We start from the raw sequence: 22,421 nt of genomic DNA, 5'->3' as shown, positions 1-22,421 counted from the left end.
AGATTTGTCAAATTAATTTTGTATTTATGTTTGTAATAATCTTGTTTAACTGTGTCATAAATAAGAGGAAAAGGAAAGAATAAATGCTTCTTTGGTCAGATTTTCTTATTTTTCTGTAAATGTTGGGAAATGTTTTGAAGAGACTTTAATTTTAATGCTTAGATATATCTTCTTGTACCTGACCAAATTAATCTTTTCAAATAAATTTTCTGACATGTACTTATAGACAGGATTTATATCATTTAGAAGACAATTTTTATTCCTAAAATGAGCTTGTTGATTTTATTTTTCTCTTTTAGGTTGGTTTATTTAAAAAGTGGCCTTCTATACAGTTAATATTGCCATCCATTCTATAACCTCATGCTTAGGCATTCCTTTTTAATCTATATAATAATTGGTTTCATTTCACAGGTCTTTGGAGTAGATGACGGTCAGGATTATAATAGGCCTGTTATCAATGAAAACCAGAAAGATTTAATAAAAGATTGGGCTCTGAATTCTGCTGCAGTAGTAACAGAAGAAAAAAAAACACTGATTCCATCTGGATTTCTTGATTCTGAGGTAGAATTCTGTTCCTGATGATTAACTCTTTCTCTATGTAAAAACATGTATTTCTCCTCCCCCCACCCCCAAATTTTTTTTAAAAAATTTTGAGTGATTAGGAAGTTTTTTGTAAAACAACATTTAGACATCTAGTTTTTACAAGATTTTTGGGATGTACTTTTAGATTGTGCAGTTTTGCTGTTCAATATTTTTTCAGTTGAGATGGATTAAAATGAAATTAATTCAGTAAAGATTTTTGAGCAATAATAATGTTACTAATAACTGGGGGGTTTAGATTTCTTTAAAGCTTATAAAGAACTTTATATATATATATTGGTTCATTTAATCCTCCCAAAAATCCTCCCACAGATGAATAGACATTTTTATCCTTACTTTATAGAAAAGAAAAAAATGAGACTCAGAGATATTATGAGTTACTCAAAGTTGCACAGCTACATGAGTATGAGAGGTAGAATATGAACCTAGCTCATTCCACAGCAGTAGTCTTTCATTTACTATGCTCACCATGACATTAGATAGTAAGGGAAAAATGTTTTTTTTCTTACAAATAATAAACTGAGACTCTGCCTTCTGGGAAGTGATTGTGTACTTGCAAATATGAGACTTATAATCACATATAGAAAAGTGTGGCATAGATCAAAGAGATCTCATGTGGGGATCAGAGTATCCAAGCTCTCATTTGATTTGACTCTGACTCTCAGGAAGTCATTGGCCCTCTCTAAACCTGTTTCCACATCTTTAGTAGCTTTAGTAGCTAAGAGGACAGGTGATAGAATTTGCCAACTCTGACATTACCTCTGTAACTTGGAGCGAATCCCTGAACCTTTCTGGACCTAAAGTTCTTCATCTGAAAAACAAGGGAGTTGAACTTGACAACCTCTAGGTCCTTTCTAGCACTAAATCAGTGATTCTAAGAGTTGATTATCTTTAAGTTCCCCCCCACCCCCAAGCTCTCATTCAGTAAGTTCTTTGACCATGGGAACAACCATAAACTAGTGAGGTATATCATACACACACACACACACACTCTCTCTCTCCCCTCCCCTCCCCTCCCCTCCCCTCCCCTCCTTTCCCCTCCCCCTCCCCTCCCTTCCCCTCTCTCTCTCTCACCTAAAAGAGATCCACATAGTAAGAATACTTCTAGTGTCCTGTAAGTTTAAGTCAGAGAAGATGCCTTGAGGGGAAGTATTAATACAGTCCTATGATGAGGTACATTCAAACATGTTAAATATGAAAATTGTAGATTGTCTGTTCCTCAGAAGTCATTAAAGACCAAAATGGATCAGTTGATATATTTATGTTGTAATAGTATGTGAAAACCTAGGACTCTTATATTGCCTAGTAAATTTACTTATATCTGTTATAAACAAAGTATTTACTGTGACTGAAAATTGATGTTAATTAATGTCTTTGCTTTAGAACACTTGTCTCATGAATATGTTATTCAATAAAAGTGTCTATAAGAAAACATTATTTTTTTATATATTTTTACCTATCCTTAACTTGTTTCTTTGTGGGTAGGTTGCATGTATGTTGTCTTTTTCTTTCTTTCTTTTTTTTTTTTTAAATAGCTGCTTTTTTGAGAATGAATGAATTGTTTCCCATCTGGTGATTGTGAACCAGAGTGAGCCTTATAGAACAACAAGCTGCAAGTTTATGCTTGCTCAGTGGAACAAACTGGCTTCAGTATTCAAGATTGTGTACGAAGACATCTGTAACAAAATATTATAGCACTGTGATTTAAGAAATAGCAAGGTTTTTGTTCAGATTATATGGACCAAGTCAATGAATCTAAGTATTGCTCAGTGAATGTTTACAAATTTTGAGGGATGATAGATTGATATTTTACCAAGTTTTCATCATATCTTCTATAGACAAAATAGTGACAGAGTGGCATCTTTACTTTCTTTCTTTCTTTTTTTTTTCTCTTCTGAGTCTGGGGTTAAGTGACTTGCCCAGGGTCACACAGCAGGGAAGTGTTAAATGTCTTGAGACCAGATTTGAACTCGGGTCCTCCTGAATTCAGGGCTGGTGCTCTATCCACTGCACCACCTAGCGGCCCCTGCATTTTTACTTTCAATGGCATTTTAAATGATGTACCTGCTTACAAGGCTATAATGTCTTATTAAAAAGCAGTGTTTAAACTTTCTCTAGAAATTGTGATTTTAAAGAAATCTTGGTTTATGTATATTTTTAAAACAGAGGATTCATAAACTTTTTTTTCTTTTAATGTTTTGTTTTCAATTCAAAATGATTTTCATCATTTTAGTTTTATTTATTTCTTCTCTTTATATTTTTACATTCCATCTTTTGTTTTGCAGAAACCCATTAAGAAAATAGGTGTAACAGATATAAATTAATTTATATTTTTTTCAAAATAAGGTCTTAATTATAATTTTATATTGTACAGGAAGCATTCTAATTCATATATTCAAATTGCATTGACCACTAAGCTCTCAGATTAAGTTCATAATATTTTTCATTTAAAGTAAGGTTATTGTTCACACATTTAACAAGTAATGTACACCAGAGACCTCAGCAATGATAAGCCATTTTAGGGACTAAACTCCATTTAATTCAGGTATTATTGGGCAACAAGGTATTCTAGTAGAACATTTATCTGAGGGTCAGATATGAAGGATTTATCCCAGGCCAAATGCAGCCTCCTTCTCTACCCCTTGAAATTTCCCAAGAGTTTTACTTGATGATGGAAACAATAACTTGATGATGGAAAATTTCTTGCTACTACTTAATTAATTAATCATTTAATAAATACCTTTTATGTACAAGATCCAAATATCCAATAGGATCCTGAAATGGCTTCCTGGTATAGAGTATACAGAATTCCTCCCATCAATCAAACAATAAGCATTATTTAATGCCTGTAGTGTGTATCACCTTCTGTGCTAAGTAGTGGGAATAGAAAAGACAAAAATAAAAGAGCTCTTGCCTTGAAGGAGCTTATTTTTCTAACAGTAGGAACATTTAAGAATGTATTAAAAATAAATAACAAGGTCATTTGGCAAGAGAAGAGAATTAGAAAAGGCTTACTAATTGTTGGTTTTAATTCAGAGCCATTCAAAAATTATTTTGTGCCAGTGAACTTATCTAACATCCCAGGAAGTTTTAAACTTAAATTCTTATACTTCAAGAACAATGTGGATTTTAAATAACAAATAAAAATATATACTACATTTCAAAAGACCCAGACTTTTCACTCAGGTAGCATACTAAATCAGGCCATCATTTCTGGGGGTTTTGTTTTTTGTTTTTTTGTTTTGTTTTGTTTTGTTTTTAACCATCTCTTAAGTCTTACTCCAGGTCTCATTGTGTTGTAAAGGTGAGTGACCTTGGATTACAAGGCAGTGCCAACAGAATTTCTACCATGGTCTGTCAAACTGAGAAGGCTTTAAGTACATAACCAGTAGTTTTAAAAGAATTACATTTCTGATCATCAAATAATGGCTTCATCTACACATCCCCTTTATAGCAACTCATAAGGATTATTTACCAAAGAGTTGCAGTCTGCATTGGTGGAAAGACTTATCCTTACCAATGAAACCACAGATCTTGGAAATACTGAAGTCAATGGAATTGGGGGAAGAATTAAAAATATTAAGATCACTGTTAATTTCTGATGATTACTGTTATGGAAATGTATGTAACTATACATAATGTGAATACAGTTGAATTTTAGATTTTAAAAAAATCCATTGGTTTAATAAAAATAGAATATTTTTTTCTTTTTATAGGAAGGTACCACTTCATCTGGAAATAAGAGATGGGTTTCACAGTGGGCTAGTTTAGCTGCTAATCATACAAGACATGACCAAGAAGATAGGACGATGGAGTTGTCTGCATCTGCACCTATAGAAAATGGTATTTTAAATCATTTTCATACATGACAGTTTTTATATTAAAAATCTAGATTATTTATCACAGATTCGTGTTAATACATTTCTATGATACTGACACCAAATTTGTCAATTCATTTTGAATATTAGGGAAATATTAGAAAACATTATTCTATCTCTAAATGATGAAACAGAATTTTCTTCAGTCATTGAGAAAAGTTGCTACTTAATCAGTTGGCAGAAGAATTTAAAAATAAGTAAAAGTTGTCAAGTTCTCACATATATACATCCCTGAATTCTAGTTCATTTCCTATTACTCTGTTTTCAGAAGAAATGAAAAATAAGGCTCTGTGTCATAGTCAGAAACTTGAATTCTATTCCCAACTTCAGAATTAGCTGAATCAGTGATCTTAAGCAAATCACTTAAAATTGAGCCACCTGTAGATCTTGCAAATTTATTTGAAGAATCGAAAAACATAGTACATTTTTCAATTTACAGTCCAGGAAGGGAATGGCAGAATAGTTGAATTAATTGACTCAAGAATTAATTAGAAAATTGTTAGATATTAACTAAGAAAAATAAAATTTCATCATTTTTTGAAAATGATTTCATTGGCATCTTATTTGTATCATACTAAGAGATTTACTAAACTGCTAATTAAAATGATGAAATTTATGTATTAAACAAATATTTGAATGCTTACAGAATCGCTAGCTTATATGTAACACTTTAAGCTTTTCAAAATACAACTCTGAGAGGTAAATATTATTATTGTTATTCTCATGTTACAAATGAGAAAAGTGAAGCTGACAAATGTCAAGTGATTTGTCTAGAGCCACACAGCCAATAAGGTTATACACTACCTTCAGAAAATCATTAGGTGCTTGCTATGGAGGACACAAAAATAAATAACATGTATCCCTGACCACAGAGATTATAACAAAGGATGGATAACATATATGTATAAAAATTGAACCTAAAATCACTCAGTTAAAACTGAAAAGACATCTCAAAGGCCACCGAGACATCTCTCTCATTTTTTATATGATAAAGTTTATTTTACAGGTAGTAAATGGCAGAAGTAAGATTTCTACCAGGATCTTTTAATGTCCCATTTAATGTGCTTTCCATTCTCCACATTCTCTCTCTCTCTCTTTTTTCAAAGTTTCAGAAGTGGATTTCAAATCTGGGTCAAATGTCCATGTACAGTTTCAAGGTTGCCCTCTTATCTTCTGTGTCACATAGTCCTGCACAGTAATAATACATGATTCTGTATGATTAAATGTTACAGAGAGGATAATATAAATAATAAATGCTTTAGGGAGACATCACTATGGATTGTAGAAAAAATTTTCCTTTACTAGGAATGTTACCCTATGTAATTTAAATGCAGAAATCTTGATCTATTTTTTCTAGTCTTAATTCACCCCCTTTAATAACACGCCATTCCCCAAGTCTTGTGGAATCCAAATTCATTTTATGCAGAATATTTTGCTAAGTGTCAGTTTTTCCCATGCTCACCTATGGTAAAGTGTAAGTGAACTCTCTGAAGCAAATTTTGTTTGTCCAAAGGCTTTATTGTAGGAAAAGATACAAAAACAAAGGTATACTAAACTTCCCTTCACTAAAACAGAGTAGAAAAGTGCATTAACACATGTGTCTACATGTATATGTGTGCCCATACGTTCATACACACATACATTTCTATCTCATTGGGATTTTACTTTTTTAATTCATGCATTAAAACCTATTTATACATCTCAAATCTGCATGATTTTTGTTGAAAATGTTGTTTACCTAAGATCATATAGCCTTGAAAAAGACAGTGTTGGTACTAGATCCAAGGTCTTGGTTCCCATATGTATATTCTTTCTATAACAGAAAGCTGTCTTTCCTTATGTGCTTTAAAACCTTTTTCTGCTACATTTACCAATAATTGCCTATATTGTCATTATGTGTAATTTCTTGTAGAGATATTTTCTGTTAAGTTCATTTTATTTTTAATCTGTAGATACTGACATCAGTGAGTCTGGAATTTCTGTGAGAAGCACTGGATCAACCACTTCCTTGACTAGTCAGGGGGAGAGAAAAAGAAGGACTCTTCCTCAGCTTCCAAATGAAGATAAATCTACTGAAAGTAGCAGAGCAAAGGTTCTACCTTTGCGGTCAGAGATAGGTGAGAAACAAGACACAGAACTTCAGGAGAAGGAAGCCCCAACACAAACATCCCCAAAAGAGCGGCAAGATGCTGACAGAGTTCTAGGGAAAATGAACAGAACTGTGAATGGTCAGACTTTGAAAAGTGTTGGAGATACCAAAACCCTATTTCATCTGAACACTTGTGCTCCTGGGAAAGAGAAAAGTGAAACTGACAGAGAAGCCTCTTTGGTAAAGCAAGCACTGGCCAAAATTCAAGAACAGGAGCAAAAGGACCAGGCACAGTGGACACCTACTAAATTAGCTTCCTCAAAACATGCTCCAGGACAAGGAGAGAAAGGGAAGGAGGAACCTGTTAGACAAGGGACTCATGTACTAGAAAAAGCCCTGGGCCAGCCTACAAATAAAGGAGAAAGATTGGTACAAAGTGAAGGCAAGAGAAGAAAGCCTGAAGAAATTCTAAAAAGTCAAACTTCCAAAGGGCCAGGAGGAGACAAGAAGGAATCTGCAAAGTCCTTAGTGAGACAGGGAAGCTTTACTATTGAAAAACCTAGCACAAACATACCTATAGAACTTATTCCTCATATTAACAAACAAACTGCATCTACTCCCCCTTCTTTTGCATTAACATCTATAAGCAGCAGAATACGAGAGAGAAGTGACTCAGTAGATACTGATTCTAGTATGGATACAACTCTCATTTTAAAAGATACAGAAGCAGTAATGGCTTTTCTTGAAGCTAAGTTGAGAGATGAGAACAAAACTGATGAAGGCCCAGATACTCCAAGTTATAATAGAGATAATTCTATTTCACCAGAATCAGATGTAGACACAGCTAGTACAATCAGTTTGGTTACTGGAGACACAGAAAGAAAAACAACCCAAAAACGAAGAAGTTTGACTAGTCTTTATAAAGATAGATGCTCCACAAGCTCTCCTTCCAAAGATGCTGCAAAATCATCATCTTCAAGTACTAGAGAAAAAGTTGAAAAGAAAACAAAAAGTCGTTCTACTGATATTGGGTCAAGAGCAGAAGGTCGTAAACTTGTTCAATCAAGTGGAAGAATAAGACAGCCTTCAGTCGATTTAACAGATGATGATCAAACCTCTAGTGTACCTCATTCTGCTATTTCTGATATTATGTCATCTGATCAGGAAACTTACTCTAATAAATCTCATGGGAGGGCTCCATTTACCACAACAGATGAACATACACATTCCAAACTAGATGGCTCCAAAATAGCTAAATCTAAGACTTCTCCTGTTGCAACTGGTTCATCTAGTAAATCAACTACTCTTCCAAGACCACGGCCTACCAGGACTTCTCTCTTACGAAGAGCACGACTTGGTGAGGCTTCAGACAGTGAACTTGCTGATGCTGACAAAGCATCTGTTGCTTCTGAGGTATCCACAACCAGTTCTACATCAAAACCTCCAACAGGAAGACGAAATATCTCAAGAATTGACTTATTGGCTCAGCCTCGTAGAACAAGACTTGGTTCATTATCAGCCCGAAGTGACTCTGAAGCAACTATATCTAGAAGTAGTGCCTCTTCACGTACTCAAGAATCCATTGTTAGAAGTGGTACAAGATTAAACCAATCTGATAAATTTTCTCCCAGAATTAGAGCTAATAGTATTTCACGACTCTCTGACTCCAAAATCAGAAGTTTGACTTCAACACATAGCTCTCCTTCAGGTAAATTTCATCCATTCTTTTTACAGTATATAATATTTTTTCCAGGTGTTATTCTTTCCCCATAAAAGAAATTACTTTATCTTGCTTTTTCAAAGTGTTTTATATATAAGATCAATTTGAGCAGGATTTTTTTTTTTAATCTTCCATTGCTTTGTTCATCTCAGTAAACTATAATCTAATGTCCTCATTATACAAATAAGGAAATTGAGGCAATTTTTAAGTACCTAGATGTAAAACAGTTATTGATAGTTCAAAAATACTTTTAAATTCATTTTAAAGAATTTGCATAAAAATGTGATTGGTAAAGGATTTGGATTTACATTGACACCCCTCCCCCCAAATTAAGTTATGAATAATTTATATGTTATATGTTGGGAACTGATTTATATTATTAAAAAGAATGATTTTGCCTTTAGAATATTTACATAGTTTGTTAATCCAGAATGGATTCTGATTTATTTTTCATCTAAAATGAATAATATGCATTTTCTAGAAATGAATGACTCATTCTGTTCCAAAATACATTTAGATCTATTTTTTTTCCATAAATCATAACACTGTCATTCATTTATTTTATTATTATTTTGATGACTGTATTCTTATGGATGTGACATATAAAAGCTTACCTATATAACTCTAAATAATACTTCCCTGTCATCCCAGGATGAGAGAGTCAGATGGATGATTTATTAAACACTTAGATGCCAGGTAACAAAAAGAAGAGTGAATGGGATGCAGAGAGCAAGACTGTGGTGTAGAGCTATTTGGAGATAGAATTGACATGTGAATAACAAATTCTTCTTTTTTTTTTCCCCACCTTGATCCTATATAGTTTTCTTAATCCTGAAAAACAAATAACTATCACTAAGAAAGTAGTATATTCCTTTCATAATTTTTGAATAATTCATAATCTCCCAGATAAAATACTTAGTCTTTTTCTTCATATCCAGAGTTGATGCTACGAACAGTATTAAAAAGATATGATTGTGAGATAATGTGGCTGTTTTGTGGCTGGCTTCTGAGCAAAGCTATATTATTCTCTGGTCACATTTCATAGACTAGTACTTCAGAGGGAGAAAATTAGCCACTATTGCATAATTGAATGAAAATTTGTGTCTATGAAAATTGAATGTTAGAGGAAATGAGGATACCTGCTATCACTAATGCCACAAGATTAATTGGAAGCCCAGAAGCATCACAAAATGTTATTTTTATACTTCTGCATATTTTTCTACACATAGACTCTTTGTAATGGTGTCATCAGTGATCTGTGATGCCAGTAACATTTGTTGGAGGTGGTAGTTCATTGCCATCTTCGTCATTGTTTTTATTTTTTCAATTAATCCTAATGTTCTTTTTTCTTTATATCTTATGCATTGATTGTAGCCTACTTTGGGGATTTTAAAAGTCTTAAAAAAGGCTCAGAATCATATACATATTTTTGTGGGGACATATCCAATGGCTTTCCCTCTTAGATTTATGCTACTTTGGCTCAGAAAGAACCATTATATTTTATCCATATGTCTCATCTTGATACTTATTTTGCTGCCCTGCTTTCAGTCTTCCTACTTTAGTCTGTCATATAATAGAATATTATCCATCCCTAACATTTATCACACAGAGAATCTCTTTTCAAATCACTATACCTTACAGACTTTATACAATGCATTTAAATGTTAACATGAGCTAATTATAAAATTAGAAAACCAGCCATGATTCAAAAGTAGGTATAATTAGTCATATCTATATTATTCATATCTTGCTTACTGTTCTTTATCTTTGATAATTAAATTGCTCATTTTTATACCTTTGTACATTATTGGATATTGCAAAATTTCATTAATTTTCAAGTGATTTTTTAGCTTAAAGAATTTATTTGGTTGAATATAGGGATTTCTCAGGGGAGACTCCTACAATCCATTAGTTATCTTCAAGTCTAATCTCAAAACATAAACAATAGCCATAATCCTAGAAGTTTTATACTGGGAGGATACTTAGAAAACATTCAGTTCAATAATTTTCATCATAAAGACCTACAGAGGATGACTTCCCTGAAATCATATAACTTAAAGACAAGAGCTAGAATACAAAACTTGGTGCCTTGACTTCCCAGTTTTGTGCTCTGTTACTGTACATCGTAAGGCCTCATATATGCAGTCTTTCAGAAGACAGTTGCCAAAAATCCTAGATTAATTCATTGTAAAACCATTAACTATATTGTAAATTTAATATATTATAAATAAACATAATTTATTTCTTTTGCAACTTTTTTCTCTCTTTTGGCACTAAGAATTTGTTCGTTATTCTAAAAGAATGGAACTTTAAGTGACATTTTGACTGAGAAAAGGAAGTTAATGATCTTGCACATAATTGAGAAGAAATTTAGTCATGAACTTTCTAGTGATGGAGCACATGCTAAACAGTTTTCTTATTTTATTTCTTGAAGGTGATACAGATGAAATCTTTGAAATCCTGTGGCATGTCTATTTATGATGGTTGTATTTCTTTGAGTAACAAGGGAAAAATCAAAGTTTCTTGGCTTTTTTAAAAGAACAGCAAAGTTTTATTCAAATCAATATGAAATCAAAATAGACTGATATAAGTAGATCTGGAAAACAGTGCCCAAGGATGTGTGATACTGTTACTGTTAATTGCTTAGATCTCATGATCAATACTGAGATCATTATTATTTCACTACTATTTGTCAGTGTGGGTAGAAAAAGGAAAATTCTGACCTCTTGCTTCTTTACTTTGTTCTGATAAAATTTGTTTTCATTATCTAATAAGTATTTGCTGTTAAAAATCCCTTTGGTGATCCTTGGATTTCGAATTATAGTGAATAATTGCCTCAGCAGTTTTTCATAAATTGATTATTATTACAAGATTGTTAAAGCTTATTTTTTTCCTTAAAACTTATAAAAAATTTTTTTGACAAATTCCATATTACTTTTAAAATGGTTACTGGCATCATATATACAAGCACACAGATAAAATGAGTGATATGAATTATTAATTAAAAGTTTTGGTTTTCCTAAAATTGTAAAGATTTAGCAGAAGGAAAATAGGTTTTTATGGAAATAATTATTTAAAACCTTAAAGAGCACATTTTGGGATATGTAATATTGTATATTGATTTCTAAAAACATATTTGTTTGATTATGCTCTTCAACTTAAAAGCTGATGTAGAACTCAGCATGTATTGTGTGAAGTGTATATATTTTGTCATTAAAATCATGAGACCAATTGTGGAAGATTTTTATTACTGTTTAGAGTACTTCACATTTTTTGAAAAGTATTTGTGTATTCAGTAGATAGGAATTTATATTGAGGACAAATGATTGTTAATTAGAAAAGAAATAAAAGTATTTTGTGATAATAAGCATGGATATATCTATAATAATATAGCAGTTTCTTTCCGATATTCTTTAGCTATGGCTCATTCCAAGTTTATATATTGAGTGTAATAGTATGACATTTATTAACAATGGTGAAAAAACATAATATAATTATAATATTTTAAAAATAAAATAAACTACAGATAAACTACTAAGAATAAATTTTGCAATAAGTCTGTAGTCTCTAGTATTTAGTAAAGAGAAGATAGTAAACAGTAAGCCAAAAACAGCATTTTCAATGCAAGTATTCCATCTAAAAATCCTGATATGCCTCTAAGTTTCAATTACATTGTCAATAAGATTTTAAAAGAAGTCTATCAAAAAGTGCAAAGTTGTTATTGTCTTAAATTGTTTTAGATAAGTACTATAAAACTCATGGGGGGGGGGGAATGAACTTTATTCCCCAAACTTCATAAATAGAAATCTTATTAGTATGTTAAACATAGTTTTTCAAAACTAGAGTACACTTTGAAATGTGAAAAGATTTCTTTTAAAAAAAAAAAAAAAAACAACTGAATAATCATGAAGTACTTTAGGCATAATGGAAAGAGCCCTAGACTCTATCACCATGTGCAGACTTGTGGCTCTATTCCTCGCTTGATTCTATGACTCTCATTTTCCTTATAAGTGCAGTGAAGTTAGATGATTTCTAAGGTCATTTTCAAATCTTTTAAGTCTGTTTTTCTATAAATGAGCTTAGAGAACCGAAGATAGAAATACCTATCTGTATTCTACTAGCCAGTTGTGTGACCTAGGGTAGGATATGTAACCTTTTAATATCTCAAGTTTCCTCATCTGCAAAATGAAATTAAACTAAATGATCTTTATGTGGTCTTCCATCTCTAAAACTTTTTAGTTGGAAATTTCCTCTGAATCAGCTAGACATCATTAAGGGTTAGACTTAGCTTAGATCAAAACACTGCACCTTCAATAAGTCAAAAATACAGAAAGAAAAAGCAGAACATTTCACAAATTCTTGAAAAATGACAGGTAAAGGTGAGTTAAAAGTTTGAATGTTTGTTAGTCCACCCTCTTGTTTAATTGCCTAATTTCTTTGTCCATTTTCAAACTTTTTCCATTATTTTCACCTGTATTAAATTTCTAATATATAATCCATGTCCACGCTGATTTTGTCCTTTCTATTAAGATTCTTGCTAAATGATACAGAGACAATTTCAGATTTATTCTCTATAAAAATACATGTATAGTACACAGTCAGACAATCAGTAAACATTTATTAAATGCCTAGTATAAACTAAACACTCTCCTAAGCTTAGCTGGGAATACACACACACACACACACACACACACACACACACACACACACACACACACACACACACACACACACACACACACACACGGGCCAAAGTCAGTCCATGCTCTCAAGGAACTTAACAACTAGTGCATTCCATTGGATCAATAGAACGCTTTTTGTTGCCATTTCCTTTGTTTCCAAATCTTCATAAATCTATTCTGGAATTTCTTGGTTAAAGATGTTGGAATGGTTTGCCATTTCCTTTTCCAGTGGATTAAGGCAGAGGCAGAGGTACCGAGGTACCCAGAATCACACAGCTAATGTCTAGGGCAGTAATTGAATTCAGGAAGATAAGTCCTCCTAACTCTAGGGCAGGCACAATATCCACTTTGTCACCTAGCTGTCTTTACTATAACTGTTAGTTAACTGCAATTTTTGATAAACCAGTACTCTGAATTTTTCCTAATTTGCTCTGAATAACAGTGATTTTTGTTTTTGGATTGAGGGTTATTTCTTTTTTTTTTTTTTTTTTTTTTTGGAGGGGGGGGGGTTGGACCATATCAGGGATATTTAATATCATGAGTTATACTTTTCATATTCTTTTTTTTTTTAATCTTCAATTTTTCTTCCTTTAATTACTAACATTAATCCTAATCTTCAACCATCTTAAAAAACTTTTTTTTTTTTTTTTTAATTAAAAACTGTTTGCTGATAGTCCCTACTCTGAAAAATACTATAGCTGTTACTAACCAAGGCTATCAGTCTCCCTAAGGAAAAGTTACTGTTGAAGCTTTAGTGCTTGGCAGGGTTACTCTATTAGAGTAAAATTCATAGTCCTTTCTTCATTTTAATAGCAAAAAAAAAAAATCTGTCTAAAGGGGCAAGTTGTGAAAGTTAATATATTCCTAAATGTCTTGGTTACTGACAGTTAAATTTTCAAATATTTCTTAGTACTCTTCCCTTCCCCCCCCCAAAAAAAAATCAGTTTATTAGCAAGAATTTATTAAATGCATTGTGCCAGGCCCTAGGACTATAAATGTAAATATAAGACAGTTTTTTGCCCTCAAGAAGCTTGAATTGTATTTGGGGCATACAAACATATATGAGGAAATTTTATCCCATGATTAAGAAGTATTATTCAAAGAGGACAATTTTAGTTTAGGAAATCAGATGTTATGAGTGAAGGCATAAAACTGTAGTATTCATGACATATATATCCTTTGCAGTAACAATAGAAATATTGAATCATATATAACCAGAACTAGCAAAAGATGGAAGATGGATTAAAGCAGAAAAATGCAGATTGAAGAATGTCCCTATTGAATGAATGCCTGACTTTGATTTGAGATATGGGATTTGGGATAAGAGAGTGGGATGAGTTGTTTTCTTACACATTGACAGCCAACTGGAATAGCTCACCTTCAGAGCAGAGGCCCAGAACTCAGTGAATTAATTCTACTGAGGAGTGAAGAGGTGGTTGAAATCAGTCACAAACATGTATTAAGCTCCTGCTATGTCCTAAGCATTATGCTAGGTCCTGGATACAAAAGCAAGATTGAATAGCACCCGTTTTCAAGGATCATATACTATTGGGGGAAATAGCATTTATACATAAAAAATAAATAAATAAATAGAAAGTAATTTTGAGGGAGGAAACACAAGCTATGAAGAGAATTAGGAAAGCTCTTACATAGGAGGTGTTAGCATTTGAACTGAACCTTAAAGGGAACTAGAATCAACAAGTATTTTCTGTAAATATTAATATTTATTAAATACCTACTGTGTATAAAATGCTGAGATGTAGGCCCTGAAGATACAAGCTAAAGGTAAAACAATCCCTGCCTTCAAGAAGTTCACATTCAGGGGTAGCTAGGTGGCCCAATGGATAGAGCACCAGCCCTGAAGACAGGAGGACCTGAGTTCAAATTTGTCCTCAGACACTTAACACTTCCTAATTGTGTGACCTGGAGTTCCTGGCCTCAGACACTTCCTAGCTATGTGACCCCAATTGCCTCAGGAAAAAAAAAAAAGATCACATTCTATAGAAGAAGACATGTAGACCTATATAGTATTCCCACAAAATTGACATTAGATTATTTGGGATAGAAGGGCAAAAACAACCTAGAGAATCTGAGTCTAGAAAAAAAAACAATAGGGATTTCAGAAGATGGAGAGGAAGTGGGTGTGCATATTCCAGAAGCAGCAACAAGGGAAATAAGAAGGATAGAGGCTTTCTTTATAAAAGTATGGAGGTGGGTAATGGAGTGCCTTTAGATGAGAAGTAGTAGAAAGGTGTAATTAATGAACCATAAAGTGCATGAAGGGGAAAAACATGTAATAAGGCTGATAAGTCTGATTGAGGCAATGTTTTAAGAATTTTGATTGCCTTATAGAGGAAGTTATATGATAAAGAGCCGCTAAAATTTGGAGAATGACATAATATACTCTTGAAAAAAAATCACTTTGGCTATCATATGAAAGATGGATTGAAGTGAGAAAACTATTGCAGTAGTTAGGCCAAAAGTGATATGAGGCAGAGATAGGGTAGTGGCTATGTGGATGGAGGGGACAGATACATAATTTTATAATACATAATTTATAATAACCAGTGGAATATGTGTCAGGTGAGAGTAAGAACATTAAATATATAAAAGATAACTGTATATTCAACTTGTCCTTTTTTCATATATAATAAATGGTATGTAGTAGTACATTACTTATTTAGTGATTTGAGAATTATCCTTTTATTTTAAATTTAATTATTTGATCTCTTATTTCAGTTTTTAAAAATTGATGGCAACTCTTTAATTTCCTTTCTTAAAAAAAATCACATTTTTAATGCAAGTTTTCTAAAAGTCTATTTCTCAGGATAATCTATCTTAATTTGTTATATTCCATGTAGTGATTTTTCCCCCTTTTTAATATGAATTTATTACTGGGTTTTCTTTTTTGGTTTCTATATCCTCTATCAATTCTTAAAAATAAGAATTGTTTCATAGTATCCATACTGATATGGACCTTTGATATAATCTATGTGACTTTGCACAAGGAACTTAATGTTCTAAGTCTTCCAGGTCTAGACTTATGAACATAGAAGCTTCTTTATAAGTTTGCAAACTATAACACAACCATGACTTAATGGAGAAATCATAAGGAGTTGCCAAGTCTAACAATCAGGAAGTTGCCAAGTAATAAAAGCTAAATAATTTTCTTAGAGTTATACAGCTAGTGACTAAAGTAGGATTTGAATCAAGGTCTTCCTGACTCCCAGGCCACCACTCTATTAATGGCATGTTTGAAATGAAATGTAAGTGTAAATGTAAAATACCATAACTTGCTCTTAAAGAGAGAAGTATAAACAAATAAAAAAACCTGTGTTAAGTGCAACAGAGGGATTCAGAGAAAGTGTGTATGTTGTGAACTCCTTTGACAATGTAGTGAAACCTGTGGACTTTTCAAAGTGTTTTAAATTTATAAAATAAAATGTATGTGATAGTGAAGGAAACCAATTATATAGAAATCTGTATTTTTTTTTCCCTTCCCAAATTCATAAATCCCTAGAGATCTAGCCACAGATGCCTTTAGGGATCTCATATTAAGAAAACATTAATCTAGAGGAATCAAAGAAATCTGAATTGAAAAGATGATACTTGAGATGAATCTTTAAAGAAGAAAGGAACTTCAACAGATGGGTGTGGCTCTTTATACATATGGAGGATAGTATGCACAAAGATGAAAAAAGGAAATGAAGATAAAGGGGAATCCTGTTTTGGTTAGAACTTAGAGCACACAAAGAGGAATAGTTTTAGAGAAAGTTGTTAAGATGGTAGTCTTTGAATGCCAAAATTAGTAATTTATACTTTATTTGATAGTGCAAAACTATTGAATGTTTTTTAATAGAGAAGTGACATAGAACAATGTGTCCTAAAAGTAGGAAGCATTGTAAAAGATGAATTGAGAGAGAATAATCAAGAGAAATGTCTAATATGAGATGGTTGTTAATAATCCAGGTGAAAAGTGAGCAGACTTTGAACTTAGGTAGCTTGGAGAAAAGAAGCAGTAAATCTGCCAAATGGGTGTACTTTGTGATAAATCACTGAATTTGGGTTTACATTTCTTCAGAGAATTTAGATTAGAATAAGATAGATCTGAAAATGTCATATCACCCTTGTGTACAGCCTCCAACCCACCCTTAATACCCCCCCCAAAAAAATAGTTACTTTGGAAAAGAAGAGGGTTTAGAATAATTCCAAAAACAAAGGGCTCAACTAGTAATAGGACAGTTAGAATTTATTCCAGGTAGATATATGCTACTCACCCTTATTACTGTTAAAAAACCAAAAGATCATAGGATTTAGAATTGGAAAACACCTTAGAGATCATTTAGTTTAAGCCCTCTCTTTTAGGCTCCTCATATAGTAATCCATAATCTGAGAAAAGGAGCTGTTCTATAAATAAATATTAGCAGTCTTTTCTGTTCTTCATCTCTTCATAAATTACTATGTATTATTTTCATATTAACAGGAGTCATATCTTTGTATTAATTGGGATCCTAGTTTTTCAGGTGCTTCAGCAATTCTATTTTTCCAAATGTATCCGCTGACCTTAAAACTAAGAAAATGATTACCACTTCTCTGACCCATTCACAGGAGCTTGTGTTTTAAGTGGTTGTGTAAACACTCTGTACCTGAGTCCTGTTCTTCGTAGATTTTTTTGCCATTACTTATTTTCACCATCATTTCAGTGCCAGAAGAGCAGATTTGAACCCAGAAAAAATATTTTTTTACCATAAATTGTTGTATTATTTACCCTCTTAAAAGATTTATTCCAACCTTAGCATTACAGGATGTTGAGTGATGGAGGTAATGTTTTTCTGCCATAATTGCATAATTTCCACTGCTGGAATTATGCACATTTGTATGCTGGGAAAAGAGGGTTATTATTGCCATCTCTATGTTGGAAGTCCTTGTAGCATGTAAAAATCTTTTCCCCATCACTTTTTTGTCATCATTTTTTTATATCCATATTTTAATTCAAATGAGAAAATATATTTTATAATCAAATCATATAGCCTATCTATTAGTGGAGCTTGCTTATTCATTATCACTGGAATTTTTCATTTGAATGTCTATTCACTATTCTCCAAAAACCTTGTCTTTTAATTCTTGTTGATTGTTTTTCACTCACAGCAATGCAATATCTTTATCATTAAGGGCTAGTAGACAAAAGGTTATTGTAAGGTATGTAGATAATTATTACTGAAAATTGTGTTGTGTTTTCTGTCATGGTGTTTTTTTAAATATCATGACTATGTAATTTTCTTTAAATGGTAACATAATAATTCTTTTTTAATGATTAAACAAATTTAGTAAATTCAAGATGGAGGCGCTTTCCTACTGATTATGCTTCCACCTCAGAAGATGAATTTGGATCAAACCGTAATTCCCCTAAACATACCCGTCTGCGTACTTCTCCAGCCCTGAAAACCCCTCGAATGCCGAGCACTGGCGCAGCCACGCACGCTAGTTCTTCATTCAAGCATCGAATAAAAGAACAGGAAGACTACATTCGGGATTGGACTGCTCACCGAGAAGAAATAGCCAGGTTGGTTTTAATGAAACATCCTTAAAAAGCTAAAATTTAAATCCACCTTTATAACATGAAATGATAGGAATATTGTGATATTTGACAATGATAGAAGTTACATTCACCAGAGAACTTAGTTTTGTTGATAATTTTATTCTTTATCTGGATTTTTTTAAACTGAAGTTGTTAATAAGTGACTGAATTAATTAATATAACTTTCTAGCCATTTTTGATGTTTGTTATGATTATGGTTAGTGTAATGTCCTACCCCCAAAAAGCAATATAGGGAGCATTAATAATAATAATAAATTTTGTGCTTAAATCAGTGACTAACTTAAAAGTATAGCCGTATAAAGATAGCTAAGCGTTATCACTTTGTGGGATTATCAGTTTTGAACTTGATTCATTTTCAGAAATAATGGTAGGAGTTCATTATCTACAATTAATCTAATCTTTTATTTTCAGTAACCTCGTCAAAATGTATTGATTTTGATCAGTAAAAAGTTACATTAATTTATTATAAATTTTTGAAATATGTAAGTAAAGGGAAAATTGACGTCAATAGCATAAAATTTTATAGAGTTTTCTAAGTATAATGTTTAATTCATAGATTTTATGGTAATTTAAGTGTTTAAGAAAGGAAATACTCAAGCAGAATTGTAATGTGCATGGGTATTAAGTTTGAAAGGTTGTAAAAGGTCTTAAATCTTTTATAAAATATTGATTTAATAAAGTATTGGTTTTCAGTGTGACCTAAATATCTTAAGATATGTTAAAAAATTTTTATTTCTTTTTGTTATTTATAAACAGACCATTCATAGATTTTTTAAGATAGAAGGGAAAAGATCAAGGATAATTTTGTATAAAATCTTAAAAGTTGGTGTGATCTTAGAAGTTATCTAACGATCTTCTTCCCAGAGCAAGAATATCCCTTGCAACAGCCCTAATAAAATAATAAAAATCTATTAATTCAATACTTCTTGTGATAGGAAACACTTTAAAAGGTAGACCATAACATGGTTGAGTAGTTTTAATTGTTAAAATTATTAAATTTAAAATTGTTAATTGAGTAGTTTAATTGTTAATTGTTAAAAATTGGCTCTTATGAGCCAAAATCTGGCTCCTTATCCCTTTCATCTTTTGGACCTAGTGCTGCCCTCTTGGTTCATACAAAATTAGTCTTCTCTAAAGAGATAAAATGATTTGTTTAAAGTCACAGAGGTGACAAAACTAGAATTTGTGCCCATCTTCTCTAGTTTTCTAATCAGCACTATTTATGAGCTAGATATTGGGGTAGTTAAGTAAATTCAGAACAACTTTAATAGCAGTATGTAAAGACTAACCTTAGAGCTGTTGTCCTGAAAGATAAGTTAAGGCATCTGTCTTTGTCTCTCTATCCTTGTTAATTTTTTTTTTTCAGTGCTTTAAAGACATAGATGTCATTCTTACCCAGTTTTCAAAAGACACAAAATGAGGGGAAAGATTTCAGAACACTGGTTTAACATCTAATAAAATGAATTTTAATAGAGATAAATACAAAATCTTAGACTTGTTTTTAGACTTAAAAGTCACAGGCACAAGATTTGGTGAATATGATTAGATTTTTTTTTTTCTTTTTTCTGAAAAAGATCTGGGGATTTTAGCAATCCTGACAGTTGAACATTGATCCCAGATTTTGCCTGTTTTTTCTTTATGATTTTGGGTAGCATTGGGGAGGCTTGGGGTAAGACTTAGAATATAATAGTCCTGTTGTTGTTCACCTCACTCATACTACAGTGGACTATTGTGTTGAGTTCTGAAGTTCACATTGGTTAGCAAAAAATCATCCAAAGGAAGGCAACCAGGATGGTAAAGGTGCTAGATATATATGAAGATTAGTTGAAACAAGAATCTTATAAGCTTTACTACTATATTCATCAGATTTTCACTTTCATAGAAATGGTATCTGACAGTAGTCCAGAAATTGAGTCCTTTTTAATCCTTGTTATTCGATATAATTTGTTTTCTTAGAAAATATACATATGCCAGGGCTGAGGGAATAAAGAGAGCAATGGATTGGAATCAGGAAATTTTTAATCTTTCCTCAGATACTTACTAGTTATTATAGCCCTGGAAAAGTCATTAAACTATCTGCCTTATTTTCTTTATCTGAAAAATTAAGAGTTTGACTGAGTGACTGTGACTTTTTGTTACCATTTTAAGTGGATTTTTAAGTCACATTTTGCCATATAACTGTGATCCTCCAACTACATTTATCAAATATAATATGATCCTGAAATAAAGCCTTTTAATTCTAACATATTGTTATTTTAAATTATTGATCAGCAATATTAATCTGATGCTTCAATATATATAGAACTATATACACTGCACAACTATATCAAAGAAAATAAAAACAAAAAGCTGTAATATGTCATTTGACAATGATCCAAAAGAAGAATTATCTTCATATGACAGTGCAGTTGTCAATTACATAAAAATGAAAAACAACTGAAAATGAAAAATGAAAAACATTGTCACTAACAAAACTTCACCAAGCTGTGTGTATTATGTTCCCTTTCACAGACACGAGGCAAATCAGATAAATGATTGAATTGAAGCAAAAAATAATGTCCCATTTCTTCTTGTTTTCATATTCTCTGGCCCTGTTTCTTTTCTTTTTATTCTTTCTGTTCTACCTTCCTGATATACTTTTTGTATAGCTCTAAAAAACTCCTTTGAACATTTTTTGGGGTAGTAGTGTATAGGAAAGGTAGAAGAATAATGGAAAGGAAAATGAATTACAGAGCCACAGGTTTTCTTGAAAGACCACCTAAAAGTTTCCCATTTAATATTACTTTGTTTAGTTCTTAACTTCCAGTTGGAAAAAAAATACCTGGGGCATCTAGATAGCACAGTGCCTAGAGCACTGATCCTGAAGTCAGTTATGTTCAGTGAAATTCAAATGTGACCTCAGACATTTAACATTCATTAGCTGTATGATTCTGGGCTAGTCTTTTAATCTCAATTTTCTCACCAAAGAAAAATGCAGGGACCTGATAGAAATCTTGAATTTTATCTTCTATTGTCTAGTATTAAGTTAAAAGAGGGAGAGTTTGCTGCCCTAAGGCTTGACTTGGATCTTTGTTAAAGTAAATAGCACATTTCTTTGTTAACTGGCAGTTTCTTTTCTTTTGATGGTATCAAAAATACTTCCTTCATCATAGTCATTTTTCCTTAATTTTGTCTGGGATGTCTTGAGGAAGTGAATCTCAAATTATAATGCAAATTGAAAGCCAATAATAAGCCAGATTTTTCTTTAAATTTTTTTTTAAGGAATACTTTATGCAAAATCACTGAGCAATAAAATTTGACAGTATAAAATCTATCATAAGAATGAATTATAGTAAATTATAAAATCATTAAGCCTAATTCTTTATAAATATGTAAAATATGTTGTATGTGGAACAAACCAAATTTAATATACTGTCATCTTTAAGATTGTGTTTCCAAGAATATTTCAGCAACACATCATTTTCCTTATACCATTTATTTTTTTTAAAGACCTATAAAAATAGTTTATTAAAGAAGAAATATCATTGTTAGCCAACTATATAGTTGGGATATAGCCAACATAAGTAGCTTGAATTTACTTACAGCCATCCTTCTCAACTGAAATTCAGCAAGTATTAAGTGTCTAATGCTAAATGCCAAGGATAAAAATTTATACAGTCCCTTCCTTTATAATTAGCATCCTTCTGAAGGTAGAGAAGGATTAGGATTTGACATGTACACAATAAATATATGATACAAGGTAATGTTGAGGTATGAGAAATGAGGATGAGAGATCCCCTGGCCAGTGTGGCAGGTTTGTAATCCCGAATACAGGCCAGGTATGTGGCTAAAAATGGGTTTATTAAACTAAGAA

At 32.1% G+C, this 22,421-nt stretch overlaps 1 protein-coding gene across 10 annotated transcripts in view; it reads left to right on the top strand.

The window, feature by feature from the left end:
• Window positions 1-22,421, top strand: part of CEP170 (centrosomal protein 170) — a 167,471-nt gene that overhangs the window by 120,890 nt on the left and 24,160 nt on the right. For 8 of the 10 annotated variants that reach the window (XM_074262523.1, XM_074262532.1, XM_074262531.1 and 5 more), the window contains 4 exons: window positions 412-561; window positions 4,317-4,443; window positions 6,431-8,275; window positions 18,298-18,532. In XM_074262523.1, the coding sequence (XP_074118624.1) occupies window positions 412-561; window positions 4,317-4,443; window positions 6,431-8,275; window positions 18,298-18,532 (2,357 nt within the window). The remainder of the gene's footprint in view (window positions 1-411; window positions 562-4,316; window positions 4,444-6,430; window positions 8,276-18,297; window positions 18,533-22,421) is intronic. The other 2 variants (XM_074262527.1, XM_074262529.1) reach the window with 2 other exon arrangements.

The sequence above is a fragment of the Sminthopsis crassicaudata genome, chromosome 4, assembly GCF_048593235.1.
Source record: "Sminthopsis crassicaudata isolate SCR6 chromosome 4, ASM4859323v1, whole genome shotgun sequence".
Taxonomy (NCBI): Eukaryota; Metazoa; Chordata; class Mammalia; order Dasyuromorphia; family Dasyuridae; genus Sminthopsis; species Sminthopsis crassicaudata.
Note: the sequence above shows the minus strand (reverse complement) of the source record. Positions and strands in the feature narration are given on the sequence as shown.